We start from the raw sequence: 10,734 nt of genomic DNA, 5'->3' as shown, positions 1-10,734 counted from the left end.
GAATCTTCCTTCATCCCAGAGACCACTTTTTTGACTGCCATTAAAACACAGGTCTGAGAAATCCCCAGTGTAGGAATTTGACATGCGTCATATGTGGTAATATGCTACGCTTAAGTGTCTTCAGTAAATCCGACACAGAATTCAAAATTTCAGTTTACTGTAGTTACCATAAAGGGGGTACTTCTGGCACAGACGAGCCCTTGCAAACTACCACTGCTGCAGACCGTGGCACACACCTTGACCTGTGAGTGGAGTCTCACTCTTTAACTCACGTTGAGTTGAGGCTTCCAGGTCATTCATCTTAAAACAAAAAACAAAACAAAACTTCTAAGATTCCTTATAGCTGACGGCTCATGACGAAGTTGAAATTTACCTTCAAGAAAGATTGAGGAGTCAAAAATAGTTATTTTTCTCACTTGCAGTGGACACTTGTAACTGCTATGGTTTAATTACACACAAGGTGGACATTACCAGTAACTGTGTTACGATGACATCCTGAGGCTCGGCGATTTCATTTGCTTCTCTTATCTGAATGTGTCTTTTCTACATCCCTGTGAAGGAGAATTCTTACTCATTCAAACAGCCAACTTTGGTTTTTTTCTCAAGGGTCAAATATCATCCTGGTTTGAAAAAAAAAAGGATCAAAGAGCCGTGACTAAAAGAATCCCAAAGATAAAATTTGGTGTACTAATTTTTAATCGTTTACCTTTTAGAACTTATGTTTCATATCGAGAACTTGGCAGGTATGATCTAGTAATGCCACAATCAGTACCACTTGAGTATACGTACAGTAGTTTTCTTTCATGGATTTCAAACTGAATTTTTGCCCATTATTTTGCTTTCAATGTTCCTGGGGGCTACAGAGAGGCAAGTGTTTTATTATCACTGCATGATAGATGGTGAATGTTTATTAAGTGACTTGTTCGTGGCCCCACTATTGATAACAAAACACCCATACCCTGGATCTCACCTAACGCCCCACGAGTCCACAAGACCTGATGATATAATCGAGTCCCCAAAGTCCCTTAAGTCCCTTCCCACCTGTGTTTCCCTATCTCATTCCTGCCCACCCTTCAAAGCCCGGCTCCTATCTCACTTTCCCGAACACATCATTTCAAGCACTAATTTGGCTCTTCTCATTCACACTAAAAATCAGATTTTTTCACATATTCATTCTGTGTCTGGAGGAAGGCAGCCAACTGTATACTTCCTTGGAGAAATCCTTAGGTACACAATGGTTTTGTCAAACAAAACAAAAAAATTACTCGATAAATATTTGAACTGCCTGATGTATTTTAAGCTCAGTTTTTTGAGACGTAAGCACCTTAAATATCATAGAGCTCTGTGATTCATTTTTATATTTTATTGCTTCAAATGCTTCAAACTATGGGAAATCTTTGGTAAAAATAAAGACAAAAAAATTTTCACAAGAACTTTACACAAAGCATTGCACAACAATGTTCTTCAATACACATGAAATAATAGAGGAATGTTCAGAGTCCTCAGTGAGGAAAGTAACTGTACAGTATTCATAGTTCTTCATTTTAAAACAAAACAGTTTTCATAAATATTTAAAATATTTCCTAAGTTCTTATCACATATTAACATCTGTATTTCAATCAGTGTGTTGAACTTAACTTATATTATTATTAAAATAAAAATAATTAACAGAAGTGTGTTTTTTTCTGTTACCTGTGACAGCATCAAGTTCTCCCTCCCCAACCAATTCCGCTCACTTCCCACGAAACTAGAGGGAGGTAACTAACATAAAAATCAATATGGTTCTCAATCAAGCCCTCTGCGGAAAAGAGGAAAATATTTCATGTCTATTGTTACACAGACATTTCTCTGGTGGTTTGTTTGTGCAGTCTCAGACTTGGCCAGCTTTCAGCTGATCTAAATGACTTCTCAGCTCAGGACACAGCTCAATTAGCAGCAATTCCATCAGCACCTAAACCAAGAAAGAGGAAAAAAAAAAAAAAGAAAAGTAGAAAAATGTGGGGTTTATTCTCTAAGGGTGCACGCCTATGTCTAAGAGAAAAGTCTAATTTTAGGTCTAAGATGATTCTCCACGAACCACTCACTCTCAAATGAATGGAACTCATATAAACTCCATTTAATATCAGATTGATTCATTTCAGGGTCTCCTTGCCATGTCACACCATCAACAGTATTTCATATTTAACATTATAATCAGACGACTTGGAAACAGTCTGCTTTGCTGAAGTACGAAAACTAAGCAGTCACACAAAAAGGTGTTGCGCATCTGGTCTGAGAGAAGGACGGACTGCGCGCTGGAGGCACGGTTTTTCCCTTTTCTTTTACCAAACTGAACAACTGAACAGTCAGATGACAATGAAGCACAGTACATAACTGGGGTGAGAGTTATAAGTAACAAGAACGATTAAGTATGCAACCCCCACATGTGAACAGAAATGTAAAACTGAATTAACAGTAAATCCTTTGGTTGCCTTTCAATTACTCACATATAACAGATGCTTATTGGCTCTTGTTTCCTGCAGTGCGTTGAAGATTTTTATTATACCATGCCGGGCATTCTGCTGTCCAACGAGGCTCTGAAGCGTATCTGAAAAATCAGGTTTACATTCTGTGCTACTACTGACAAAAAGTTTACAATCCACGCATATTCAGTGAAGGAGACAGTACACGGTGTACCCGCAACAAATAAAGGCACTGGGGCGGGAGGGACATGAACGATCAGTTCTCTCAAATGTTTAAAGAGAAAATAAGTCTATTTAGAAGTTTTCGACATCAGGCATTTATACAAATTACAATTTGAATACATTGCTACCCAATTAAAAAGTAACCTCTCTAAACAGTGTTACTCCGGCAGGATTTTTAAAGCACAAAACTTGTTATCTGTTCTAAAACATTTTTCTAATTAAAGAAAGCATTACAACCACTACTGTTCTCATTAACATTCTCAGTATAATTTCTCAGCAAGGGACAAGTTTTAAGAGAAAAAAAACTGATTATTTTTTTTTTCAACGTAAATAATGTTTTCTGAGAGATATAAATGAAAAACGCCTTAATAAAGTTAGTTCCCTTTGTGTCTCTGTACGTTTCAGGATCAGAACCTAGGCCTCACCTGGAATGTTCTCAAGCAGCTTCTGCTGTGCTCTCTGTTTTGTTTCCTGACTTTGTTCTTCGCTTCTGATTGTGGTTGGAGGCGCCAATTTCCCATGTGGCCAAAAAGCATCCCGGAAAACGTTGATGTAGTAAACCAACATTTGCTCACTGAAAATCCAGTTCACGGTGTCCCGGATTTGTCTTTTAAGAGAAAAACGTTTCTTGGATGACGTTTTGAAAAATGTTATCCTCTGTTCTCGCAAGGCATTTATCAGTGGGTAGGTTAAGATACAGCCTGATCTACACGTTTGATGAATAAACTAGGAATTGAATTTTTAAACTCTGGCTCTGAAAGATATTTTTTATTTTGGTGGTGCTGGGTAACCATTCATCTCTCGAGCTCACATGTCCATCAGTGCTGAGCTCTCCAAATGTTTGCCACACAGTACCTGCAATCTATAAGGACAAGAACTAAGAGGAAACTGAATTGTTTGAAGCTGGCAACTACCCTGTGCACAGTGCTTCACACACCAATTTCTCCAGGAAGTGGTATAAACTGAAAACATGCATTCATTTGAAAACTGTTCAAAGTGGTGTGGAAAACTTTCCTGAGCTCCTGGAGTCTTGGGGAGGAACCTAGCTATTTTCGCTGTCTCTTGTGTCGCCCTGGCAGATCCTGCTGGGCCGAGTGCTCTGACCCAGCGTAAGCATTTCGCGTGTTCCCGAGGCGAGAAGAAAAAAAGATACCACCTTTCACCCTAAAGTGAAGGACTCCAGAAAGATAAACTGCTATCTAGTGTATTTCACATTTCCCTGGGAATGAAGGTTGGGCAGACATTTGACTTGCACAGTTAACAAATAAATGGCTTTTAGCCGGTTCTCCAGGTCTTCCACGCAACCCTGTTTCATTAGTCATTAGAAAAATTCTAACCCGTGACAGGATTTCTACTGTCGAGAGACAAGTAACACAGTTCAAAGACCCCAAGAGAGGTTGGAGGGTGAAAAGGAGGAAAGAATCGTCTTGACGATGCCAGGAAGACCTGAAATTTCAAACTCAGTTCATGAATTACAATAAATCAAAAAGCCTTTAAAGAATCTGACTTCCCAACCTGATTTTTAGAGGGGCAATGTAAGGCTTTCAGAAACAGTATCTGAAATAGATGTTTCAAGCCTCATACTTTGCATAGTTATCAGCTACCACTGTGGTCTAAACTCTGCTCTGAGTTAAAACTGGGTTAATTCTGTTTATAACTGCATGTCTCCTAAGATACTTCCCTATGCTGCCTAGGAACTGGGCAATTCATATCTAGACCAAATAAAAGAATTGTATTAATTTAATGGGACTTCTGCTTTTTTTTTTTTTTAATTTTTTTTTTTAACGTTTATTTATTTTTGAGACAGAGAGAGACAGAGCATGAATGGGGGAGGGTCACAGAGAGAAGGAGACAGAATCTGAAACAGGCTCCAGGCTCTGAGCTGTCAGCACAGAGCCCGACGCGGGGCTCGAACCCACGGACCGTGAGATCATGACCCGAGCCGAAGTCGGACGCTTAACCGACTGAGCCACCCAGGTGCCCCAAATGGGACTTCTGCTTTAAGAGAGAACCTGCCAACCTGCCTGCCTGCCTAAGAAAAATCTACGTAAAAACGCAGACACCTTCCGCCTCCCCCCCCACCCAGTCTTGTTTTGAGTTACTCACTGGCACTACATGAAGAAAATTTCACTTTGCAACTCAAAATTAGGTAAGTGACTCTTACCAAAGGCCATCACCTATGTATTTTCTATCAATTTAAGTCTGACTCTCAATTAGCCAAAACCAAAGGAAGCTTTTGAATCAATCCTGATGTGTGAAATTATAGTTGGGACAAGGCACGAGGCACATACTGTGCTGCTGCTTCATTTTGTGATGTGTTCTCTCTGCTAAAGGCAAAAATAGCAAAGGGCCAGGTGCTCCATCATTTCTCTGCCTGATAAAAAGCCCACTGAAATGAACGGCCTGAAAACTCTCTACATGACACCTCTCCTCCAAGCCCCATAAAAAGAACTGCCAATGGATTCACCACACACAGACCGCCACTGCTCATTTATAATTAAGAGCCAATATCATAAATAGGAGCAAGGAAGGTGTGCATGATTTGCTGAAATTGAAAAGGAAAATAAATTAGCACGTCTGGAGTACTGGGAAATACAGGGCCATTTTGGAATTTTCTTTATCCAAAGCCCATCTATGTAACAGTTAAGAGGTTTGCCTTAGATTGAAATGGTAAGTTAAACAGGCCATCTTTGTGACGAAAACAAAAGCCTATGATACTAAGTCAACTAAATATGCCACTAATACCATTTGTTAAAAAATCTGACAAGTAAATTTTGCTTCTGACCACAAGGAAAATATATTCTATTTGGGAATGAATAAAAAGATAACTTGCTCTTTACTGTTTCCCTTAAAAACGTATAAGATTTACCTGATAACCATGTGTACAAAGTCACTATGATGGTTTTAACAGCTCATCTTTCACTAGGGAAAGTCTGGTAATTTCATCTTAAAATATTTTGCTGTACAAAAAAACTGACTTTCCCCCCTTATCTTTTAGCAAGTAATTCACATTTTTATTGTACAGGAAGTCATAAGAGTACTGGATATAGAGTTAAACTCTCATGTGTATGGAAAATGTACCATTGCTTAGAATATACACATGGCTTACAATGGTGGTATACATCCATATATCTCAATGGATGGGTATTAAGATATGAACTAATAAAAGCAATTACCACTTTAATGTTACCCCAACTCGGGGGGGAAAAAAAAACACATATGGTTTGCATTTCCCTCCAAATAAATACCTGCCAGGTGATGTTTATTGCACTTTCATTTTGGCTTAGAGTCTAAGCCTTAAAGTGATTCCCATCATGCAACATAAAAACACTATACCCAAGATACTCAAACTGGTCATCATGATCAAAAGAGAACTTTACAGAACAGAACTTTTAGGGTTTTAGGGTTTTTTTGTTTTTTTAATTTAATTTTTTGTTTTAACTAATCTCTACACCCAACATGGGGCTTGAACTCACAACCCTGAGATCAAGAGTCACACGCTCCACCCACTGAGCAGCCAGGTGCCCCTACAGAACAGAATTTCCTGACCCTGTCAGCCAGAATGCTGAAGCTAGCTCAAGCTTTTATCATCTAGTTCACCATGCATCCTGTGGGAGAAATTCTTTCCCTATCCAATCTTAGAACCCTAATGGAAACAAAATGAGAAAATATAATACCTTAAGCTAGAGAGATCCCCGGCTACTATATCACAAGGTAATTTGATTTTTAAGGCAAAGAGTAAGGCATTAATTCAAACATTCATTTCATGAAACTCACTTGTTGATGGTTCTTCCAAAAGTGACCTGAACGAGAGCAATTAATGTTCTTCTCACCCATTTAAACACTAAAATAGAAACGAGGAGAAAAGAATTTATCACAGTATATCACAATTATGACATTTTCGGAGCTGCACAAAGCGTAAATCTTACCATTTGACTCAATCTGAGTTCTGACACCAAGTAATGACTAGGATATCTGCAGAATTTGGGTCCAGGTTAGCAAACTGCTGTCAAAAAAAACTTCTTCTAAGCCTTCATTTTCCACATAGTAACCGATGAGATGAAACCTAAGAGTTTTTATAGCTTTTCAATGCCTCAACAACAGCTGAGCCAGCGAATGGAAACAATACTTCACCATGTCCCCAGGCTACTTACACGTCTGTTTTCCACCAGCAGACACTGCAAAGCCTATTTTAGGTTTCTGTCTGGCTTGTTGAACCCAATTTTCTAACACACTGCTCTGAATGAGAAATATCTGTGATCAAATGTTGACAAATACTTTGAAATATGAATGAGCTGATGGGCCTAACTTCCCTTTTGGATAGCCGTTTGTAGATCACTCCTTACTTTTATGTATTTTATGCCCTTGGGAGAAAGGTGAACTGTCAAGAGCCGGGACCCTGAGTGTGCGTGACTTTGGCACACTCCTGTGCCACTTCCCAGAGCAGCTGGGCACAAATCACCTTCTCTGAGCCTCATCTGTTCAAGGACATGTGTTTTGCTTTACAAATCTTGTTGATATCTTACACGAGTGCTGTAAAAGTTTCGACAGACCTAAACTTTAATTACCAACATGAAGACACATTTTTAAAGGTACAGAATATGAATATAAACCAGAAGAAGGCAAAGAAATGCTGGGAGGATGTTTTAGGTCTGCAAATTGGAATCTAAACCAAATTTTCCATCTGTATAAATTCACATCCATTCACTGAAATGTTTAGTTACTCACACATAAGCAAATGAGAAATTCAGGCTTGGCTCTTAGAGTTCAGGGCTCCTGCCCCAGTAGGAAAACCTAAAAGGGACTAAATCCACAAACACCTCTGTACGAGACAAACCACCCAAACAAAATCAACAATCAACACAGACTTGGCCCTAGACTTTTAGAACATTCCAAAGTCATTTCTAACTTTTTAAATGGATCTAAGTACCCAGCTAAAGTAGTGTTGTTAACCTGTCAAGTAAGAGTCAAGTCTTAGAATCAGAACTATGCTTCAAAGGTGCCTTAAATTTTTTATGGAATTCAGAGCACTCTGATGGCACGCAGACTCGTTCATTTTAGGCTGGGAGCAGCACGTCTGCCGGTGCTGATAACCTCACTCTGGCTTTCCAGAGCAGAAGAGACGCAGCTCATACTGTCATGGAAACTGGTCTGGATCACCCCAGAAGAACCAAATGGCACTTGGAGATCTTGGAAGGCAGGAGGTTTATTTTACACCGGTGGGCTCAGAGGAGATCATTCTCCGGAGGTCTGAGCCCAGAGTGTCAACAGAGGGGACAATTTATAGTCTGTTCCTTCCGCATTCCTCATTAGTAGTAATTTGGTACATGTGGCAAGCAGGGCGGGAAGAAGAACCTGGAAGGGGAGTCTTAGGCCAGGGGCTGGAATTTCCTTCTCAGTACTGTCGTCAGCCATCTTATAACAGATTTTTCTCTATCAATATGCAGAGGGTCTGAGGACACAGGCAGCTCTAAGAATGCCTGACGGCCAAGCGACAGTTCTACATTTTTTAAAAGGCTGTATTACTGATCCCCTTTTGTACGCTTAACTAGAGCAGGAACCAAAAATGTCTTTGGTACAAATTCTCTCCCAGCACTGATATGCCTTTACTCCCTTCTTCCAATCCTCTCCCCGTCCCCGTTCCCCATACTGCACAGGAATCAGCCCTATTCTTCCTTCCAAGGACTCATCTGTTCAGACACATAAGCAGCTGCAGCAACACTGGCATTTTGCTGATGGCAAATATATCACATCTCATTATAAATGATGTTCTATTTATTCCCCTCTGAAATGTCACTAGCAAAACCAAATATGCTTCTAAGCAGGCATGTGGTAGAGGAAATCCAAGCTGCAAAGACAAGACTGGGCCCTACTCCCATCCATCATGTCTCTGGATCCCTTTGTTTCACAAAGAGCACACTGACCAAAGGCTACAATGGTGCTTCCTCATTCTTATCAACTCGGTGGGAAATGGGGAAGACTCACGATTTAATGAGCCAGATTTCACTGACGAAGAGTCAGATTTTGGGTGGAGAACTAGTTTTTCCTGCCTATGCTGTACCTAGTTAAACATCAGTATATATCTTAGAGCCTCTAAAACATAGAACAGGGACAGATAGCTTTTTCATCTGAAAGGATCTTTGGTATTTGGATGCTATTCTATCACAGATTACTTCTTCATTTAACCATCCGCCATTTCTAAAGTTTAGCCTAGTTCCAAATTTCCATTATTGAAATTATGCTAAAATGAACATCCTTACGTATAAATCTCTGCCTGCAGTTTAGAACTGGGTCTAGGGCTTAATGCGAATTACATTTTTGGAACCCCTGCGGTGTAAGTTCACCGAAGAAAGAAGCTACATCTGATATACTTTTCTTTCTCCTTACCAGAGTGATCTCTAAAACATATGCTCCCAAAGCGTTTGCTGATTGTTTTAGCTCTGGCTTATTAATGACTAAAATAATTAATTCTGGCACTTAAAATTTTCTTGCCTGTGCATCCATCCAGGCATTTTATCGATCACTGACTATGGATGAGGCATCACAGTAGATGGTGAGGACTAAGACACATAAAACATGTTCAAACTTGCAATAGTACTTGAAGTTTTTTCATCTGCTAATAATCCTTTAAGTGATGTATTAAGGGATATACAAATAAGAAGGGAAGCCCAGCTCCATTTCCTATACAGGACCAACCCTCAGCCCATACTCTTTACCCCAAGAGAAAAGCTGCTAATCTGGGTAGACAGCACAAGACAGTCACAGGACAACATATTACTGGCTGGTGGCATTACGAGGCCTTAGCAACGCTTACTCCTCACATGGGTTTCCTCTTGTAGGTGGTCGGCTGTGACTTCAGGCACCTGTCCTATCTCTAGCTAGTCCTGAGGCTCTCGGTACACGGAGCACACCGATCTCAGGGTTCAGAGTGTTGGGGGGCTGTGGAAGGTGAGCGTGGGCAGAGGGACCTATTCAGGACTCAAGACTCAGCCACCCAGTACAGTTTGACCTTTTATCCAAGTAATACTCTGGGGGAGAAGCACCTGTGTGGGTCTTAACACGAATACTTTGATTCTGTTTTTGCCCTTGTTTCTGCCAAGTACATCTCCCTCAGGTACCGCTAGGGTGACATTTCTCAACCTGGGCGCTCTTTTGGACAGGACACCTCTTTGTTGTGGGCGGTGCCCCGGGCCCTGGAGGGGGTTTGGTGGCATCCCTGGCCTCTCTCCACAAGATGCCAGGAGCACAATCCCCCAGGTTGTAACAACCAAAAGTGTTTCCAGATATCACCAAATGTCCCCCGAGGGACAAAATTGCCCCACCCTTCCACTGATAACCACTTCTCAACAGGGACAGAGGTAGCTGAAAGGCAGGCCTGAGGCATTTCCTGTGTCCCTGACCAGAGTACAACCTCACAGCACCAAAACCTTACCTTTATCAACAGGGCTCCTTCCCTGACTAGGCACAATTATAAAGCAATGAGGCTATGCTAAACCACGTAAAAAAGAAATTCAAAGCATTCTATCTGTATTCAGAGGAACACGGTAGAGGGTAACTCAGGACCCAAAGTTCCCCAAGTACAGAGGTCGTGGCCTCGGGTTCTCCCACAGTATCTGGTTGGCTGGTAAATGTGTTTGCTGATGAGTGAATGGATATGGATACAAATGTGATTCGGGAATAAAGGGGTATTATGAGGGTATGGGTGGGTGTGGGTGTGTGACCACTTAAATAAATCACAAAGAGGCTTACTTCCTCGAAGTTCAAAGATCTCCCCAATCAACATGAAACATGGCTCAGCCAAGGCATCTTTCCTCCCATCCACATCATCACCATAATCTGACAGGTCACTGTCCTCCTCTGTCTCCTCCTGGGGGTACAGAAAGGTCAGAGGAAGTCACTTATCCAAGAAAGTTGTTAGAGTTGTTCTTTTCTTTCACATGTAAATTCCAACCTATGGGCTCACATTTCAACCTTAAACACTCATTTGACTTTCCTACATACAGAAATCTATGCATTCTCAACGCGGGGCAAAATGTGTATCTAACCCCAG

The 10,734-nt window shown here is 40.8% G+C and overlaps 2 protein-coding genes across 14 annotated transcripts in view; one reads left to right on the top strand and one right to left on the bottom strand.

The window, feature by feature from the left end:
• Nucleotides 1–3,430, top strand: part of LRP2BP (LRP2 binding protein) — a 44,566-nt gene extending 41,136 nt beyond the window's left edge. For all 10 annotated transcript variants that reach the window (XM_058723413.1, XM_058723422.1, XM_058723421.1 and 7 more), the window contains 3 exons: nt 2,142–2,378; nt 2,523–2,599; nt 3,090–3,430. The gene's annotated coding sequence lies outside the window, so the exon portion shown is untranslated. The remainder of the gene's footprint in view (nt 1–2,141; nt 2,379–2,522; nt 2,600–3,089) is intronic.
• Nucleotides 1,349–10,734, bottom strand: part of SNX25 (sorting nexin 25) — a 133,931-nt gene continuing 124,545 nt past the window's right edge. For all 4 annotated transcript variants that reach the window (XM_058723404.1, XM_058723405.1, XM_058723407.1 and 1 more), the window contains 5 exons: nt 10,434–10,551; nt 6,462–6,528; nt 3,110–3,291; nt 2,487–2,587; nt 1,349–1,951 (listed from right to left, as the gene is read on the bottom strand). In XM_058723404.1, coding sequence (XP_058579387.1) covers nt 1,871–1,951; nt 2,487–2,587; nt 3,110–3,291; nt 6,462–6,528; nt 10,434–10,551 — 549 coding nt within the window. In that variant the 3' untranslated portion in view covers nt 1,349–1,870. The remainder of the gene's footprint in view (nt 1,952–2,486; nt 2,588–3,109; nt 3,292–6,461; nt 6,529–10,433; nt 10,552–10,734) is intronic.

This window comes from Neofelis nebulosa, chromosome 3 (genome assembly GCF_028018385.1).
Source record: "Neofelis nebulosa isolate mNeoNeb1 chromosome 3, mNeoNeb1.pri, whole genome shotgun sequence".
Classification (NCBI taxonomy): domain Eukaryota; kingdom Metazoa; phylum Chordata; class Mammalia; order Carnivora; family Felidae; genus Neofelis; species Neofelis nebulosa.
This window is presented reverse-complemented; position numbering and strand designations above follow the sequence as displayed.